At 49.9% G+C, this 19983-nt stretch overlaps 1 protein-coding gene across 1 annotated transcript in view; it reads left to right on the plus strand.

The window, feature by feature from the left end:
- The first annotated feature begins 108 nt into the window (after positions 1–108).
- Positions 109–19983, plus strand: part of RAB11FIP5 (RAB11 family interacting protein 5) — a 37690-nt gene continuing 17815 nt past the window's right edge. Inside the window, exon 1 of the mRNA XM_003793412.2 lies at positions 109–539. Coding sequence (XP_003793460.1) covers positions 109–539 — 431 coding nt within the window. The remainder of the gene's footprint in view (positions 540–19983) is intronic.

The raw sequence follows: 19983 nt of genomic DNA on the forward strand, positions 1-19983 counted from the left end.
CTCTCTGATTCGGCTCCTGACCGTTCTGCGGCACTGCCAAGTTTGTCGCTTGGTCCTGGTGTCTGTCCTGGGTTTGGACAGCCCTCGCCCGCCGCCGCTTCCCCCGCCATGGCCCTGGTGCGGGACGCCGAGCCGGCTGCGGAGCCCTCCCGCTGGCTGCCCACGCATGTCCAGGTGACGGTGCTGCGGGCCCGCGGGTTGCGGGGCAGGAGCTCCGGCGCAGGCAGTACCAGCGACGCGTACACAGTGATCCAGGTGGGCCGCGAGAAGTACAGCACGTCGGTGGTGGAGAAGACATCGGGTTGCCCAGAGTGGCGCGAGGAGTGCTCCTTCGAGCTGCCACCTGGCGCCCTGGACGGCCTGCTGCGGGCTCAGGAGGCCGATGCGGGCCCGGCGCCCTGGGCCGCGGGCTCAGCTGCAGCCTGCGAGCTGGTGCTCACCACCATGCACCGCTCGCTCATCGGCGTCGACAAATTCCTGGGTCAGGCCACCGTGGCGCTGGACGAGGTCTTCCGCGCAGGCCGCGCCCAGCACACCCAGTGAGTAGTGGGCGCGGGGGCGCAGAAACGGTTACAGGCCTAACTGGGCGGGGCTGGGTGGGGATCGGCACCCCGAACCTCAGCCTGGACAGTGAGCCCCTTGCCTCGCGGTCAAGGAAATAAACCGACAGACAAATTGGCTCTAATTGTTTCAGGGTCCCCTCTGACCTCCAAATGTGCCTTGTGCTGGGCTGGGCTGGGCCTCTGATTGGTCCCTGAGGCCTATGGGAGGTTTAGGGGTCATCCAAGAGTTAGGAATAGATTGCTAAGTAAAGTTAAGAATGAGATCCAGAGGTGTGGGGTTGTGGAAATCACAAGAAGGAAAAATCTTGGGGCCATTCTTAGGGCCTTTGGGTCTGACTCCCTTTTCCCAAAAAGGGACAACTTTGGGCAATTGCTCCAGGCCAGGCCTGCAGGGAAGTGGAGAGGAAGTCTTGCCCTGTGGGAGAAGAAAGGCCAGGTGTCATCCTCCAGAAGACCCTCCACCAAACCTGGAGTCTGGCTGCAGAGGCCATCTGCCTCTTGCCTGGTTCTTGGATGCCTCCATCATCTAGAGATGCCCCCCCACCCACCCAAATGTCCTGTGTCCCTGGTCTGAGAACAGGAGGACCTCTTAAGTAAAGGAAGGAAACACTTGAGTCCCCCTTCAAGCAGCCAGCCTATCCTGCCCAAGGCAGAGGCAGTGGCATGGTTAATGCACGGCAGGAGATCATCTCCCAGTCACTTCCACCTAGATGGGCCAGTGGGTTTTTTAATCATTTATCTTGGCAGCATTTAACCTTGCCTGTGCTAAGATCAAGGCTTTAGACTTGGAGTCCCATTTCCTGTTTTGTGCTTGTGCAGGATTTGGAAGCCAGTCCCCAGGGCTGACAACCTGCTGTGGATCTCTCAAGTGGTTAAGTTTGGAAATAACCTGGTTGACAGGGTGAGTGGGGTGCCCTAGGTGGGGAGAGGTGCAGGAAAGTTTTCCCTAGGGGAATGGCATTACTTTCCTGAGTAAATCTAGGAAGGCTTGCTGGAGGAGAGGGATGAACCTTAAGCTAAGTGCAGACTCAAATGAAAGTAGGATTTGGGTGGAATATTGTGATCTGACCTTGAACATCTTCCAGAATGTGTATAGCCTTCCTGGCTGTGGCCTGGGTTGAAGAGTGAATTAGCTCTGTGCAGGTTCCAGGCAGCGCTGTGACCTAACTCCGTCTCTTCCTCCCCTGGCCTGCTCCCTTCCTTCCTTCATGACTTGCTGTTTGGTTGCTGTATTGTGGGATCATGTGGTATAGCTTGGCCCCTGTTTTGTTTTTTTTCCTCCTTTTTTCTGTCCTCTCCCTCCTTCCTGGCTCAGGGAGCCTAAGGGGTTGGGGGAGGGGCAGAAAGCTCTCTCCTGAATCTCTTAGTCCAGTATTTTTCAGAAGAGGTGCCTTCCTTAAATCACTACACCCCTTTCCCCAGTCCTGCACCCTCTACCACTCAGCTTCACTCACAGGACTGGTAGACCACATATGTGGGTGGCGGGTAGGAGGGGACAGACAAGGGGGAAAAATGACTCTAGGCTTTCAGGGAGGGGCTTTTTTTTTTCCTGGTTCCTGCCCTTGCTTTTCCTCTTGGCCTCTGAATCTTTCTTAGTTGAGCTGGTCAAGCCTGTAGGCCCAGGTGGACCTATTTTCAGCCAAGAACAGTCTGTCTTGGAGAATTTGATTTGCCACCCTTAATTCTAATGGGAGCTTTAATTTACTTTATAGAAGTCATCTTTTCCACCAGGATCTTTCCACACCCACCTGGATGTCTTTCCTCTGATGCACTGAGACTTGGGTTATTTATAGAACCTGGCGGGAGCAGGAATGGGGAGGGACACTTAGAATGGGCAGAGGAAAAGTCCATGTTATTGGCCTGATCCTCCAGTGCACTGGACAGCATGCCCACTGATAGGGAGTGAAGGCTGCCACCCCTGCTCCTGTCTCTCCCTTCCATTTGTGGTTTTGATGGCCAATCCTGGTGGCATTACCTGGGCTGTTGAAATAATGAGTCTGAACATTGCTTGGTAAGGAGAGGGGAAGGCAGAAAAGACCAGGGTGTATTCTCCTCAGCTTTGAACAACTCCAGGAGGTGGCTGTGGTGGTCTCAGGGAAGGTAGATGGTGGCCCTGTGCTAAGGGAGAACCTGAGTGGGGAAGGTATCCTCATTGTTAAGAGGAGGGAGCTGGGGAGTTGCACTGAACAGATTCTAGTGGCAAGTTGCATAAACTCTTGGTGCCTCAGTTTTCTTGTCTATAAAATGGAGATCATTTATACTTTTACAGGGTTGATGTGAAAGATGAAATGAGAACATAGTTGAAGCACCAAGTGCAGTCTCTGAGCATGGTAGGTGGTCAGTGTACTGCAGTGACCCGTGGAGGGAGGTTTTGGTAACAACGTCTGGTAGCTCTTATCTGGGACAATTCTCTTGCCGTGGAAGAGCTACTATGAGGGCAGACAATTCAGTGGTGGAGGGAGGTTTTGGTAACAATGTCTGGTAGCCCTTATCTGGGAGAATTCTCTTGCCTTGGAAGAGTTACTATGAGGACAGACAATCCAGAACTTAGAACCTGGGAAAACCTCAGTGCCATGAGTCTCAGGGTACACACTGAAGTATGAGAATTTCCAATGAAAGGAGCTTGGCCTTTGCAGCCCTCTGCATTCTCCATGCTGTTGAGGTTGAGAACTAGGGCTTGAGAGGCCTCTGCAGTCTCAAAGCAAGGCCCAAATCACCCTGCAGCTCTGCAGCTTTTCTCCCTGGCAGACCTGCCTGGAGCTGCCCCTACCTTATGGGAAGGCAGGACAGCACAGGGTTTGGACACCTGGACACTGGGGTTTAACTCCCAGTTCTTGTGACTTACTAGCAGGCAGGTTACTTAATGCATCCCCTCATTTCTAAAAAGGTCATGGTGGCTTGGTGCCTGTAGCTCAGTGGTTAGGGCACCAGCCACATACACCAGGGTTGCTGGGTTCAAACCTGGTCAGCACCTGCTAAAACAACAATGACAACAACAACAACAACAACAAAAAATAGCCAGTGTTGTGGTGGGCACCTATAGTCCCAGCTACCTGGGAGGTGGTGGCAAGAGAATCGCTTAAGCCCAAGAGTTTGAGGTTGCTGAGAGCTATGATGCCACAGCACACAACCGAGGGTGACAGAGTGAGACTGTCTCAAAAAAAAATAATAATAATAAAAAGGTGAATGGTTATAATCATAGAGTTGTACATAGTAAGTAAGACATCATCTGTACAAGCCTTAGTGTGGTTCTGGACACATAGAAACTTTCAAATTATTAGTATTGGGATTACTCTGGGGTCCTGCTCTCTGTAATGGTGGTGGCTAGGATTCTAGGGTGTCTTAGCAGCTTTCAAAGGTCCTTTGTCAGTGGGGTGCTTTTTAAGGTGAGGGATATTTTATTTTAAATAATTAAAGAGGAAATTCTCAAAGCAAAATTTAACATGGTACAGAAGGATACTGATTATCATCCTTTCCCCTCAGTAAAACTGTCCATGGATTATCATAGTTCTTCTGGGTCTAAAAATCCTAAGAGATACTTTTCTGCTACTTTGTACCTCCAGCATCCTTCTCGTTACTTCTCATTACCCCAGCGTCCAAGATAGACACGAGGTGGTGACCCCATAGGGTCAGATGAGTCATTTGGACCTTTTTGGACTTTATGCTATCGGTGTAGATTACACTCCAGGGAATGGTCCTGAACATATCAGAAGAGGGAGAGAAGGAAGCAGCTATAAAGGTTTTGGAGTAAGAAGACAGGGGATCTGCCATGAGGCTATTGTGGTTGGGAGACCTGGTCTTTGCCCCCTGCGATGCTGATCTCTCTGTGCATTTGGGGGAGGAGAGAGCATAGGCCTGCTGTGTGGAGCCTTCATCTGCTGTCTCCCTGGTCTTGATATGGAGTGAAATGGTACCTGCTGTAAGACCTGGAGTATGGTAGGTAGAACCATTATCCTGGGCCTCTTGCATCAGTGGTTAGAGGCTGGCCTCTTGGGCAACCCAAAGCTGTAGGTTCAATTTGGATTAGGACGAGTTTGTCTTCTTTTTTGTTGTTGTTGTTGTTATAAAGACCAAAACTGTTGTGACTGTGGATAGGTTGCTAGTTGTGGCCCCCCAGAGGCTCTATCAGCCCCTGCTTGGACTGTGCTGTCGGTTTTGGCAGGGGAGCTCAGGGAGCCTATGGCTGTGGAGGACTTAGGTCTTAGGCCAGAGCCTTCTACTGGGCCAGTCATGGTATTCTGAGACCTCCTTAAGGAGGGCAGAGTTTGGGGGCACTTGAGGGTACCTGAGAGGAAATGTCGCCTGTTGGCCTAAGGTTGAGATCATCCTTGATCAAGGCATCTTTCCATCTATCCCTTAGCCCTCTAGATAGCTTGTTTGTTAACTGTTGTGAACAGTTACATGCCTTCTCTGCCCTGGTTTCCATATGTCACCTGACTCTTTGGGAAGTGGCTGAGGGGCCTTAGGCCCCTAGCTTTGACTCCTGTTCCAGCCCCAGAACTGGAGATGGGAGGCTGGTGGGGCTGCCTGGGAAGTATGCTGTGGCTGCTGGGAAGGGTGAAGGGTGTGGTGGCCCTCAGAAGTCAGTCTTAGGACACAGAGGCTTTATCTCCCTTAGTTATGGGGCAGTTTTTATTTGGGGTTGCTTGGGCAGCAGCGTCTAGGGGAGTGGAGTGGGGTGGGGTAGGAAATGTGACTGCTCTGTCAGACTGGGCGGCTCCTCTCAGCACAGCAGCTTCCCTTTCCCTCCCCATCTGTCCCTGCCCTGGGCAGACCCGGAGGTTAGAGCTGGCCTGTGGTCAGCCGGTCTTGGCCCTGCCTGCCCCTCTGTGCAGGCAGCTGGTGATGAGGCATGCCTCTGCAGAGCTGCCATCCCCAGTGACCTTGAGAGCTGTCCTTTCCCTCTGATGGGAGCTGCCTGCCCCATTTGTCATTACTGACACTTTGATGCTGTTCTTGTTGCTGCTAAACCACTGGTCTGGCCTTGTCCAGATGTTTCCCCTGCCCCTCCCACACGGCACAGGGACAGGTGATTAACACAATGATAGAAGCTGTCATTGCTCTGTGGGAATCAGTCTTCCTTTTTTTTTTTTCCTCTGCAAAATGGTATAGCCATGAAGCAGCTTTGTTTGCCCTTCTCCACGGCCAAGTAATAAAAATGAGTCTACAGTGTGGGTCTTCCTGAACCTGGCAGTCCTGTCAGGAGAGAGTCTGATGACTTTGCTGAGCTGGCCATATGTGTAGGTCATTTTTTTCTTCAGGAGCGATGGCTTAGAAGGTCACATGAGGCCTCTGGGTGGGGATGGGCCAGGCCTCTCCTCAGAGAGCTGTAAACAGGGGTTCCCAAAGTGGGGCTCCCGGGGCAGTGCTTCAGAGAAGCTACAAGGGGGGTGGGCTTTGTCACAGACCACCTTGATCTCTAGTTCATCCTGGGAGTGGGGAAGGGAAGCACAACCCCTGATCACAGAACTCTAGCGACATGTGGAACTGAGGCTCAAGAGTGAGAACATGCTCTCAGTCACTCAGCAGTAACTGGTGGGCGTTGCCCGGTGTGGTTCCTGTTGAAGCCTGGCAGCCCACAGAGCTGTAGAACCTGGGGTAAGAAGAGATGGCATTTGGACCTCCCAAGATTTCTGTACAAGTGCCCCTGGGGTTTTTGCGAGAGAGGGATGTAGGGCTTCTCCACAGACCTGGGAGAGACCTGCAGTCCAGTCCAAAGGTGAGGAGGATACAGACTTGGCCCTATGTTTAGAGGAAGCCCTATAGCTACCTCCTATATTTTAGTGCCTAGATCAGACAAAGCCACTGGGGTTAGCTGTGGTCCAAGTAGGGTTCCATGAGGAGGGGACATATACCAGAGATCTGTCGGTTGGGCGTTGGAGAGCCCATTTACCACCCCAGTCTTCTCTGAATCCCCATACCTGGACCATGGAGTACTGTGTTTTGATGAGTTATTATCATTGCCTTGTTGGTCTTGAGTATTGTTTTATCAGGTCCTTTCTAGGTGCTGGCACTGTCCTAAAGACCTGGCCTCCATTTGCTCGTAGCATTCTCTTAAGTTGTAGATGCTATTACTGTTTAACAGCTGAGGACATCTTGGCACAGATAATTGAAGTGACTTTTCTCTTTTTTCTTTTTAGAGATAGGGTTTTTCCTTTTATTTATTTATTTCTTATTTTATTTTATTTTTTGAGACAGTCTCACTTTTTCACCCTGGGTAGAGTACCATGGCATCATAGCTCACAGCAACCTCAAACTCTGAGGCTCAAGTGATCTGCTTACCTTAGTCTCCTAAGTAGCTCAGACTACAGGCGCCCACTGCAATGCCTGGCTATTTTTAGAGATGTGGTCTCACTCTTGCTCAGGCTGCTCTTGAACTCCTGAGCTCAGGCGATCTGCCCACCTTGGCCTTCCAGAATTCTAGGACTATAGGCATAAGCCACCATGCCCAGCCCTCAAGCAACCCTCTTGCCTCAGCCTCCTGAGTAGCTGAAACTACTGGTACCCACCACAATGCCCAGCTAGCTTTTCCATTTTTAGAAGAGACATGGCTTTGCTCTTACTCAGGCTTGTCTTGAACTCCTGAGCACAGGCGATCCACCTGCTTCTGCCTTCCAGAGTTCTAGGGTTACAGGCATGAGCCACCCTGCCCAGCCTTGAAGTGACTTCTCTCAAATCACATAGTACATGGCAGAGTCAGGATGTGAACCTATGCGGGATAAGAGTCTGGCTTCAGAGTCTGTGCTCTTGGCCACTACACCTATCTCAGTCTCCCCATGATCTGCTCTGCACAGGGCCAGGAGCTCAGCAGGAGCAGGTTTCCTTGCTCCTCCTCCACCTCGATCTTGGGTTTAGGCTTGGGGCTCTGTAAACATGACCTGATTCTCCCGGGAGCCCTTAGTTTATTGGGGTAAGCATGTCTAGTCTGTGGTTGCAGCCTGGTTGTGTCTGCCCAGGGGCTGGAGGTGTCACCTGGTACTTTGGGAAGGAGAGCATCATGGCTACCAGGGTTCTGTCAAGAGTAGGGTGAAGCCTAGGAAGTTCTGCCTGGGTATTCCTCAGCCCTGGGGCTTGTACAGTCAATCAGGGCTGGGGGCTGTTAGCATACATAAGACTTCCTGATTGTTCCCAAGACATCACATGCGTGTTTTACCATGATAGAACTAGGAGCCATCCTGTTCCTTCTCCTGCAGTGATGTGATCATTTGCTGTTTTTTTTTTCTTATTTTGTTCAGTATCTAGGAAGCAATTACTGGGCAACCATTGTAACTAGATCATTGTGCCTCAATCAGTGGAGGAAACAAGAGAAATAAAGTGGATAGCCCTTTCCCTAGGAAGGTGAAAAGATGTTTTAGACAAGAAGGGTACATGTAAATCTTTCTAAATGTAGACTATAAATAACTAAGAAATCTTAACACAATAACTAAGAAAATGCCATGAAGGCTATGTTAACCAGTTTGATGAAAATATTTCAAATTGTATACAAAACCCGCACATTGTACCCCATGATCGCATTAATGTACACAGCTGTGATTTAATAATAATAATAATGATAAAAGATGTTTGAGACAAGATTTACCCAGGAGGAACAATGAAAAGCTGCATATAAAAAGTGTGAGAGAAACAGGCAGTTGGGTAAAGGGGAGCTCACCAGGTTGGAATGATGAAGATGGGCTTACTAGGGGAGGTGAGGCCTTGAATGACAGGCCTTACCCCTTACTGATGGGGTAAGGTGAGTTGGAGGCTGGGACACTGCCCCTTCAGAAAGGGAGGTGAATGAGGTGGGACTGGGCCGGGAAAGGGAGTGAGCCAAGCTTGATTTCTATGTGCCTCTCAACAAAACAGCTTGACTTTCTTTACTTCTTGACTTTCTTCTTATTTTTGTGTAGTTCACCTAGGTCAAAATTCTAAAAGTACAGAAAGGTACACAGTGAAAAAAAAATCTCCCTTTCCCTAATCTTGAGTCACCCCACCCCTCTCTTCAGAGGCAGCCAACATTACCAGTTCTGGTGACCTTCCAAAGTTATTTCATGCATTTATAAACAAATACGTTGTATATCCCCCCCCTCTTTGTTTGCACAAAGGCTACATTCCTGGACCTGTGATGACCCTGACTTTCCTACACAGGGATTTTTATTGTCTCCACCTCTTTTGGGTTCTAGTAGAGGGGACCATCACCACTTAGTTTTGTCCTCCATGACCCAAGGTTGGGACAAGTATGGAGTTAGGAGCGCACTGGGGAAGGGATAGGTTAAGTAGGATCGGCAGGATCATTGCTTTTTGCTCCTGGGCCACCTCACTCCCGTGGGCCTGATGACAGCCTGTAAAAAGGCCTTTGATAGACAATAAACCCAAATTCTTTATGTGTGGGTTGGCCTACTTTTCAGAGTGCTTTCCTAGCATCACCTCGTTTCATTCTTCCCTGAGGCGGGCAGGATGACCCCCATTTATACACATGTGGGGACTAGGGTCTCAGAGGGTAGAGCAGCCTGTCCAAGGTCATGCACCTTATTAATGGCAACCAGATTTCTGAACTCTTAGCCCAGTGATTTTTTCCCTCCCTTGTGCTATCAGCCCTACATGCTTTCTGTTGCTATCTGTGGTAGTTAGACTTGTCTTGAGGTATTTTTATGGCTTTTCCTCATGCCAGGTGAGCTGACAGTGACAGCAGTAGGATGAGGGTTAAACAAAATGTTTGTGCCCAGAAGGGAGGGAGGCTGCAGGGTCTGGCTGGGTCTGAGGTGAGCTGAGCGAGCTGTACCCATACCCACGTGGGCAGGGGTAACTAATGAATGATGGTCTGGCCTCTGAGGGTATCTGGTGCCAGGCACAGTGCCAGAGAGGGTGATAAGAGTCTTCTTGTGGCCTGATAAGAGGTCTGTCCTGTCCTGCAATTGTGTCTGGCTTGGAGTTTTGCTGTAGATAGCAGATGAAAGGGTGGGTAGGTGGTAGGTGCTGGGAGGCAGAAGGGTTGGTCCACACACCTCCTGCCTGCTGGGTATGTGAGCAAGACTGCTCGGGAGGGGGACCTTGAGGGGCAGAGCCTTCAGGGTGGGGGAGGCTCTGGAGGAGAAGGTTTTCCAGTTGTTGCCCTGCCCAGTGGTTCTCAACCTTCTTAATGCTGAGGCCCTTTAATATAGTTCCTATGGGTCGTGACCTACAGGTTGCGAACAGCTGCTCTAAGTATAGTAGGTCTAATTGACATCTGACCCTCTGGCTTATTTATCCCTCCTGTTTTAAGGAGGTAGAATAGCTGTTTAAAGCCACATACAGATATGTGTTGCAAGCCAGGCTCATATCTTCTAGTCTACTGGAGTTTGCCCACAATACCCTTAAAATAATTTTTTCACAACTTCTGCATTTAAAGCTGAGCCTGCCAACTCTATCTCATTTGTCCAGCAGGTATTAGAAAGTATTCTGTATCTCAGGTCCTGTCCCAGGTTATGAAGAATAAAAGGTGAGTGCCAGTCCCTGCTCTCAGTAGTAGTAAGGGTACAGTGTGGGTCACTCTGCCACAGTGCTGCTGCAGGGGGTGAAAAAGGGGCATTCCCAGGGACCCTCCTGGCCTCTCCTCTTCTCCATTGCTCCTGTCCTAGTTTAGGCTTTTTTTTTTTTTTTTAACTTTTGCTCTGGACTGTTACCATAGCTGCTTCTTTTTTAAGCCAATGGGCCAATTTATTAATTTATGATGGGAAAGAACCACAAAGACCTAAGGAATTGCTCTGATCAGCCTGGCCATGGGCTGTGCCATCTCTTTCCCTGCAGTACAGCGTCCATTAGGTCCTATCCCATGTCATAACCTGCAGCCTACATCAGGGTCCAGAATGCAGTTACAGCTCTTCAGGGTGATGTTGGAGGCAGTCTCCTACCTGCCTGTCTTCATGTGTCCAGCCCTGGCCCCTGTGTCTTGTGTTCCTTGCACCTGGGATGGTTCCCTCCACTCTCTTTGCCTCTTTCCTACCCTTTGTTCCAGGCCCAGCATTGATGCCATGTTCCACACGCCTTCCCCCTTTTTACCGCTCCCCTTTAGCCTTCCTGTTTATGTGTTTTGTGGCGTTCTTTACCCTCTTCCTCTGTTTAAATGGCTGTTTTATTTTCCCAGCAAGGTATAAGCTCCTCATGGACACCTCCATTCTTGTTCCTGGCAAATGCTTGGGTAACATTTGAGTGAAGCTCAGCCTCTGGTCCAGTGAGATTTCCCTGGCACATTCTCTCTGCCTTTCAGAGGGGTTCGGTGGGGGCCTGCCCTGTGCCAGGCTGTTGAGTTCATAGGTTAGCATAAGGCTCAGGGACCAAGGGATGAAGTCAGTTGAGGAAGTTAAGTCATAGGACAAGGAGAAAAACCCTGTGTCCTGGCCCCAGGCTGATCCTTGACTCCTGTAGGGGTCTAAGGCAAACCTACCATTAGTTCCTGGTGGGACCAGGAGGAGAGTGCAAATGAGTCACTGAACCCTGAATACTTCTGATTCCTTTCCATCCGTCTCCAGCAGATTTGGGTACTATATATATAAAATAACCATCTTACCCCAAATCAATAGTTTCTTAATAATCATCTGACATCCAGTCCATATTCAATTTTTTCTGATAGCAAAAATATCTCTTCATAGCTGGTTTGTTGAGTCAGGACCCAAAGGAGTGCCTGGCTGCCTTGTCTCCTGATGATACGTCTCTCCCCACACCGTTTCACACCATTACCTGGTGGAGGGAACAGGCCACTTGTCCTTGAGAATATTGCACACTGTAGCCCTGGCCATTTGGTCCCTCACAATGTGCTTCACCTTAGTTCTCCACCCCCAGGTAGAGAGGACTCCACCAGAGTCCTTTCTCCAGGTGAGCTGGCCATTACCTTGAGAGCCCACCCCATCTCCATCTCTAGCTCTCCTCCAGAGAGGCCCAGGTTAAGCAGTGGAGCTGGGACTATTAGTCAGAGGTGGCAATTCAGAAGTTCTTGTGGCTCTAGTGTCCATTAATGGTTGTCATCTGGATCTCCAGTCCTGTCTTTTCTTCTCTGTGAGCAGGAATCCTGGCATAGGACTGAGCTTTCCCTCTCAACTCTTTGATCATTCTGTAGCTGCAATGGCAGGCTGGCTCAGCTTACCCAGGAGTGGCAGGAAAGACAATTATTTGCCATTATTTTTTAGTTTCATGATGGCTTTCCGACTAAAAAGCTGCCCTGCTCCATAATACTGTCATGACACCCTTCATTGAAGGCTGCAGGCCTTTGAGGACAAATGATTTCATCTATATAGTGTTGCTTGAAACTGTCACTGGCCTGGAGTAGAAATCTGGGGCAGGTGATGTTATGGGCAGGTATTTTGAAGTTTCCCCCAACGTCTGCTTTTCCAGTCACATGTCTTCTCCACTCTGGAATGCTGCAGTTTCTCATTTATAGTAACTCTCTAGGGGAGCTAGATGGGGAAACGGGAGGCTTCATATTAGCACTTCACTTTCCCTTCTAGCAGATTCTCCCAGCCAGTATTTTGGTCCAGCACAATTGTCTTTATTAAGTGCATCTTGACTTCCTTTGCCTCTCGAGGTTTGATCCCCTCTCCCCAGTACGCTACAGCTGTTCACTAGCGGAGTTAAGGCTTATTTTTTTAAGAGGTCTGGGTAGCGGCTATAGCCAGAAGGAAGCTGCAGGCCTGGTAGGTTGCAGCTGTAGCAAAGCTGTGAGAATCTCCTTCCAACTTGGAAAAGTTGGAGACTGGCATTGGGGGCACGATCAAAACAAGCTCCAGGAGTAGCCTATTCCTAGCTGGCAGGCACCCTTGGCTGTTTTTATTTCTCTGGAGTCACCTTCATTGGCATGCAAGGCCTGAGCACTGTGGCGTGACGCTGGGGAATCTGAGGGCCTTTGGCTAGCCTTTTTTTTTTTTTTTGAGACAGAGTCTCACTTTGTCACCCTCGGTAGAGTGCCATGGGGTCAAAGCTCACAGAAACCTCCAACTCTTGGACTCAAGTGATTCTCTTGCCTCAGCCTCCCAAGTAGCTGGGACTATAGGCACCTGTCACAATGCCTGGCTATTTTTAGAAATGGGGGTCTTGCTCTTACTCAGGCTGGTCTCGAACCTGCGAGCTCAGGGCAATCCACTTGCCTTGACCTTCAAGAGTGCTAAGATTGGGCGGCACCTGTGGCTCAGTGAGTAGGGTGCTGGCCCCATATACCGAGGGTGGCGGGTTCAAACCCAGCACCAGCCAAACTGTAACAAAAAAAAAATAGCTGGGCTCAGCGCCTGTGGCTCAAGCAGCTAAGGCGCCAGCCACATACGCCTGAGCTGGCGGGTTTGAATCCAGACCGGGCCCACCAAACAACAATGATGGCTGCAACGCCAGGTGTTGTGGCAGGGGCCTATAGTCCCAGCTACTTGGGAGGCAGAGGCAGGAGAATCGCTTGAGCCCAGAACTGTGAGCTGTACCCAGGGTGACAGCTTGAGGCTCTGTCTCAAAAAAAAAAAATAGCCAGACATTGTGGCGGGCAGCTGTAGTCCCAGTTACTCAGGTGGCTGAGGCAAGAGAATCGCCTAAGCCCAGGAGTTGGAGGTTGCTGTGAGGGTGATAAAGTGAGACTCTTGTCTCTACAAAACAAAAAAGAGTGCTAGGATTATAGGCGTGAGCCACTGCGCCCAGCCTTTGGCCAGCTTCTTGCCCTTTACCAGGCTGTCTGTGCCTCTGGATTTGGAAATGGGAACAACCCCCATCTTCTGCTTTCAGCTCCCAGCCCGGGTGCTGTGTGGTGGGCAAGGAAGGGAGGATCTGGCCTTTTGCTGAGCTTCCTCTCAGCAAAACAGGTGTTCTCAGTTCTTTTTGTGCCATGTACCCCCTTTTCAGAATAAAGTCTTTAAATATCCAGCATTACAAAGTCTAATAGTGATATTGAGATATATGTATCAATACATCAAAACATTTGCTGGAGAAACATGTTTTACTACTGTGACTGAATTAAATCGTGCTGTAGTAGTGGTCCCATGCCTTTACAGTTCAAAGTAATGATGAGTATAAATGTTTTGTGACATCTGTGACAGCTACAATGCAATGCATTTTATGTTTTTATATATATACACACACACATATATATATACACATTCTTTTTTTTTGAGACAGAGTCTCGCTATGTTGCCCTCAGTAGAGTGCTGTGGTGTCACAGCTCACAGCCACCTCAAACTCTTGGGCTTAACTGGTTCTCTTGCCTCAGCCTCCCAAGTAACTGGGACTACAGGTGCCTGCCACAATGTCCAGCTATTTTTTGGTTGCAGTTGTTTAGCTGACCCTGGGCCAGGTTCGAACCCACCACCCTTGGTGTATGTGGCACCGTAACCACTGTGTTAATGGGTGCTGAGCCACGTTTTATTTTATATATATATACATATATATATATTTTATTATATTTTTTCTAGAGACAGAATCTCACTTTGTTGCCCTCGATAGAGTGCTGTGGTGTCACAGCTCACAGCAACTTCCAGCTCTTGGACTCAGGCAATTCTCTTGCCTCAGCCTCCCTAGTAGCTGGGACTACAGGCGCCCATCATAATGCCCAGCTATTTTTTTGTTGCAGTTTGGCTGGGGCCGGCACCTACTTGCTGAGCCGCAGGTGCTGCCCCATATATATATATTTTTTTAATTTAACTTTTTTTTGAGACAGTCTCTCTCTCTCTCTCTCTCTCTCTCTCTCTCTCTCTTTCTCTCTCGCCCCCAGGCTATGGTGTCAGCCTTGCACACAGCAATCTCAAACTCTTGGATTCAAGTGATCCTCCTCCTTCAGCCTCCTCATTAGCTGAGACTATGGGTGTCTACCATGACACCCAGTCAGTTTTTCTATTTTGAGTAGATATGGGGTCTTGCTTTTGCTCAGGCTAGTCTTGAACTCCTGAGCTCAAGTGGTCTTCCTGCCTCTGTCTTCCAGAGTGCTAGGATTACAGGTGTGAGCCACCACACTCGGCTCCTTTTTTGACTTTGGGAGCATTGCAGATTACAGGTTTTTGGATTCAGGATGTTTGACTTGTGGTCTTGTGGGGAGAACGGATGGCTGCTACCTCCATTTTATAGATACGTAAGGAAACTGAGGCATAGAGATTAGGTAACCTGCCCAAGGTCACATAGTCTGTAAGTGGTGGGGCTATGGCTTTTACCCACTCTCAGGAACTGCCTCCCATGCCTGCCTCCCAGTGTTGTTAGGAGGTAAGTAAGGTGTAATTTGGTATGTTCGGTGCTCAGCAAAGTGTCCAGCACACAGTGAGTATGAAATGAGTGGTTGAAGTTGGTAACAGAGATAAGATTATTGGCCTTGGGAGGCTGAGAGAAGGGCTGGAGAGGGGTCAACACTGACACCTCCGTTCTGAAGACTGGGCTGTCCACGTCTGATTGGGCATCTTCTCTCCAGGGAATTAGTGGGATTTTTAGTTCAGAGATGAGAGCCAAGGAGGGGTTTCACAGTTAATGAAGGTTCCACTTTGGAACTCCTCCCTATAAGCCTGGCACCTCTGGCTTCTGCCCTCAGAGGCACCTGTCTGTAGGGTTGGTGGACAGAGGAGGACCCGCTTTGCTCTTCAGGAGCTGTGGCTCTCTTGGGTAAGATGCATGGGTTTATAATGACAGAGACAACTATAGAGCAGTTGTGAACAGGGACAGACAAGTTCCTAAGTTAGATTTATAAATTATTTTGTTGAACAAATATTTGAGTATCCACTATTAAGTGCTATTAAGGAGCTGCAGAGATGAGCTGAATAAAGTACTTGGCTGCAGAGCAAGGGAAGACAGATATTCAAGCCTTGTACACACACAGCATTTCACGCTGTGTGGCAGTACACAGGAGACACATACACACTCAGTGCTGGGTTCTGGTAAGGATGGTGAAGAAATGAAATAGGATGTAGGTTGGTTGCAGCTGGGGTACCTAAGGAAGACGGAGGAGGCCCGGATGCCCAGAGCCCTGGCTAGAGTGAGTGAGTGAGTGAATGGTGTCAGGAACATCTGGCTGTGTCTCAGGTGGAGGGACCAGCACGTGCAGTGTGCCTTAAGATAGGCACACGCCCCATGGGTTCGGGGACAGCAGGAAGGCCACTGTGGCCCCAGTACAGTGAGAAATGTAGAGAGTCTTAGGAGCCAAGACCCAAAAGATGCTGAGGAAGCAGATGTGATGTGCTTTGATTTCACGTTCGCTAGTGGAATGTGGATGGCAGGAAGGCAGGGAAGTTAGAATGTCCAGCAGGGAAGTGGTGGTAGACAGTGGTGAGCGAGGGTGAATTCCAGAGATAATTTGCAGATACAGGGTCACAGAGTTCAAAGTTTAGATGTGGAGTATGGGGGGTGGGGAAAGGAGACGAAGTTGGTTCCTGGATGTGGGGTCTGGAATAAATGATGGATGTGAGCACAGAAAGGGGCACAATTATTTGGATCTGAATTTTGGACTGATAAGATTTGAGGGTAAGTCTGGGCCGGTGGCTATAGCTGCCCATAGCCCTACCACTCCAGCCTCTGGCAGGAATTCCCTGGCATGTGTATGGGTATGTTTGTCCCTGGGTATGTTGGACAGCTGTCCTAGGTTGGCTATCCCTGAGTTTGGGGCCTCCTTGGTTATACTGTGTGGCATCAGTTAGCCCAGCTGCATTTCCTGAGAATTGGGTAGGGATATGAGGGCTAGATAACCCCAGCAGCAGGAATAAGTAGGGCCTTATCTTGGTAACAGGTGAGCACCCTTGTTCCCTTACAGCCCTTACATCCCACTTTGTACTCTGCTCCTAGAGTGGGTAGAAGGAGGCTGAGAGCTGAGTCCCAAGTCCACCCCCGGCCTGCTGAACTTTGTCACGCAGACAGAGCCTGGAGGAGGTATTCTCAGTCAAACAGGGGGCCCTTTAGAAGCTCTCTTACAGTCCTGCTCTCCCAGGAATTCTGGATCTTGATGGCTATTGGGGGAGGCTGTGCTGATCTCAGACAAGGTTTTGCGGGGCTGGGGCAGGACAAAACCCTTAGATTCTGTCACTTGCCCATCAGGGCGCTGTGCTCTTGGGATTGTGCCAACCTTTTGAAGGGGAGTCTGGTCTGCATACCCCACCCCCGTGCCTCTTCCGGGGCCTGCAGGGTATATCTACACCTTTTCTAGCCTCTGTCCTCTCAGGGTGCTCAGGGCAGAAGTGTTTGCATTTAGCTTTCTGAGAGATGCTAAACTAAAGGTTACAGGCTTGGAGGCAGGCATCTTGATGTTCGAGTTCCACTCTATCACTTACTAGCTGTGTGTCCCTGGCTAAGTTGCAAATCTTCTGTACAACTTAGTTTGCTCATCTGCAAAATGGAAATCCTGTGTCCTGGACTATGTACAGAGCCAGACACACAGTGAACACTCAGTACAGCAAACTCTGGTTTTGGTTTGCCTCTAACTCCATTGTGTTTATCCCTCAGGTCCCAGGATGGACTTGGGACTCAGATGTAGTCCATAGGCCAGTAGCATCCTCTGGGACCTGGGTAAAAATGTTAAAATCTACATTTTAACAAGACCTGGTGATTTTTTTTCACTTGGTGTTTTGAGAAGCACTGATGTGTGTCTCCCCTGAAGAGTTTACTGTATCTTTGTGTGCCTCTTCTGATAAGAGGCATTTTCTGGGTGGTGCCTTTGGCTCAAGGAGTTGGGCACCGGCCCCATATACTGGAGGTGGCAGGTTCAAACCCAGCCCTGACTAAACACTGGAAAAAGAAAAAAAAGAGGCATTTTCTCTTACTCTTGCTTTCCTATTGGTGCCCATCATGTCTTAGCTGCTGAGGCACCTGGGACAAGTCCCAGATAATCATCTTTGTCAAAACCATTGTGTTCCCAGCACATGCTGCCTGGGCCTAGAGAGTCCTGGTGCCCTAGATGGTGCACCTGACTGAGAGGTGGGGCGTCAGGGTCGGGGCCTTGGTCACATCCTGATTTTGGCCCAGTCTCAGACCTGGATGGGAGTGACAGGGTCAGCACTCAGCTTGGGCCTCAGTATTCTAGGGCAACAACAGCCTAACAGGCAGGCTCGGCGAAGCGCAATGAGGGAGAGAAGGCCATGGGGCACTGGTAGGGGAGTAGCAGACATCCAAAAGTGGAGGCCATGGTTTGTGTCCTCCACAGCCAGTCCTGTGGAGCTGAGGTTGGATATTTGTTAAAGGATCTGGCTTGTTCTCTTGAAGGCCAGGCAGTGCTCAGCGGCATTAGGGATTCAAGGGCAAGAGTCCTGGGAGCTTCTGGTTGTTAGAGGGAATGACAGGACTAAAGGGGACACAGTGGCTGCTTGCTGGGTGTGCCCTATCCTTTCAGTAGCCCTGAAAGCCTGGTTATCTTTACCTGATGGCCAAGGGACAGAAGTTGGGGGAGGTATCCTGGTCCGTGGTGGAGTCTAGCAGTTAACCACCAGACCTGGCTGCTACATGCATCCAGGGGAACACACAGGAGAGGACCCTGAGGGGTTGCAGCAGCTTTGGACTTTATGGTGTGCATGATTTCGTTACTTGGAAGCTGTGTGCCCCAGGGGGTAACTAGTAGATATACGAAGGGAATACAGTCCACAGTCTGTATTCCACAGTCTGTATTCCACAGTCTGTATTCCACAGACTGTACAGTACAGTCTCCGGGAGAGACCACAGGTAACCAGGAAATGACAACACCAAGTGGTCCTGGAGCAAAGTGCTTACAGATCTGGTTGTAGGTGAGTTTGCTTTGGAGTACATGTGCCTGGTCGGAAGGAAGAGGGACTGGACCAGGCCAGGATGGTGGCAGCTGAGAGCTCAATAGAGGAGGTAGGATTGTACTAGGTCACAGAATCCTGCTGTCATATTCCCCATAGCAGCCTCAGTCTGTAGGGACAAGGTACTTAGAGCTCATTTGCTCTGCTGCATACAGGGCTCTGTAAGAGAAAGTCTCCATCTGTTTTCATTGAAGACTCATCAGCCCATGTTGGCGATGTTCATATCTTCCTAGCTGCTGTGAGCTGTGTGCCTGGCACATCTGGGGGACTGTTTGGGGGCTATCTGGTCCAGGCTGGGGAAGCAGGAACAAGTTGCACCCTGTAAGTAGGGGGAGAAGGAAGGGGGGAGCAGGAAGGGAGAGAGATGGTTGATGGCAGCTGGGGGTCCACAGACAGATCACAGCCGTTCTCAGCCTCACTCTGCTCTGGATGGGAGAGTCTCAAAAATACTGAGGGAAAGCTTTTCTTTTCTGTCCTGGCCTCCTTGGAAAATAGGCCCAGAGGGAAACCCAAATTCCTTGGGGAAGGGGATGTGACATTATGGGGGGGAAGCAAAGATCTTTGGGCAGAGACCTGAGCTGGTGATACCTGTTCCCTTCATCTGCGGAGTGGGAGGGAGAGGTCAATGGCTATTCTGTGACTTGGGAAGCTGAGGAGGTAAGATGGGAGTGAGTGTTTCTGTTGTTTCTTTTTCCTGCTATAACAGGAATATATACTCCTTATAAAAAATTCAAGTAGGACAAAAATCAATCTGAGTAGGAAGTGATAGTTCCTAGGAGTAGCTTCACACCCCAGAGATAAACCCTGTTACCGCTGTGGGTGTGAAATATGACCAGCTGGGCCAAGGGCCCCTGGCCATTCTGCCCCAGCAATAGATGTCTGTGCTTGCTGGTTCTGGTTACGCAGCTCTGCTTGGTTGTTTGGAGCTGGAGTCCATAAACTTCTCTGTTGCCCCACCTCCCTGGACCTTCCTGTGCCAAATGGGGCCTAGTCCAGGTTTAGGAAAAGTGACTAGGGCCTGGCTGTTTAAAGGTCAGGCCCGGGTGGGCATTGGGCTGAGAAAGTGGGCGTGAGGATGTTGGAGCAGACTGGTCTTTCTGCCAGTCTTCCCTGCCTGTCCCATGGCCATCCTTACGCACTGCATGCCCCTTCAGCCTGCCTCTCTCCCTCATCTCTCCCCTCTGCTCCCCTCACTCCCTTACCCTGTCATGGGAGAGGTACACACACCCTCTGAGCTTTGCCTTCTGCCCTCCCTGCTGGCGCCACTGTCTGCTCTGATCTGGCCTTCCCGAGGGTTAATCTCTTAGGTTTGGGAGAGAAAACCAACAGCCCAGTCTCATTCTGCTCAGGCTGTTGAGTGGGTCCTGGAGGAGGAGGCAGGCAGTAGCTCATGACCAGCACACAATGGACTCTTCTAGAGAGATGCAATTAGAGGGGCCCCTGGGAAAGCTCCCTCACCTTTAGACTTCAACAACCACCACCACTACCAAGCTCTTTGCAATGCCTTAATTCTGGATATTTGGAGGTATAGGGACTTTTTGCACAAAGGCTCACCCATTCCCTATCTCCCTATGTCCACCAAAGGCTTGGGGAGCTCGTGCTGAGGCGTAGGCACATCGCAGGTGGGGGAGGACTGCATGCTACTGACCGAGGTGTGTCTGGGTGGGTGCATGTGTCTGTGTGTATGAGGTATCTATGTATGACGTTGTGTGTATGCA

This window comes from Otolemur garnettii, unplaced genomic scaffold (assembly GCF_000181295.1).
Source record: "Otolemur garnettii isolate 467f Iridium unplaced genomic scaffold, OtoGar3 scaffold00068, whole genome shotgun sequence".
NCBI classification, from domain to species: domain Eukaryota; kingdom Metazoa; phylum Chordata; class Mammalia; order Primates; family Galagidae; genus Otolemur; species Otolemur garnettii.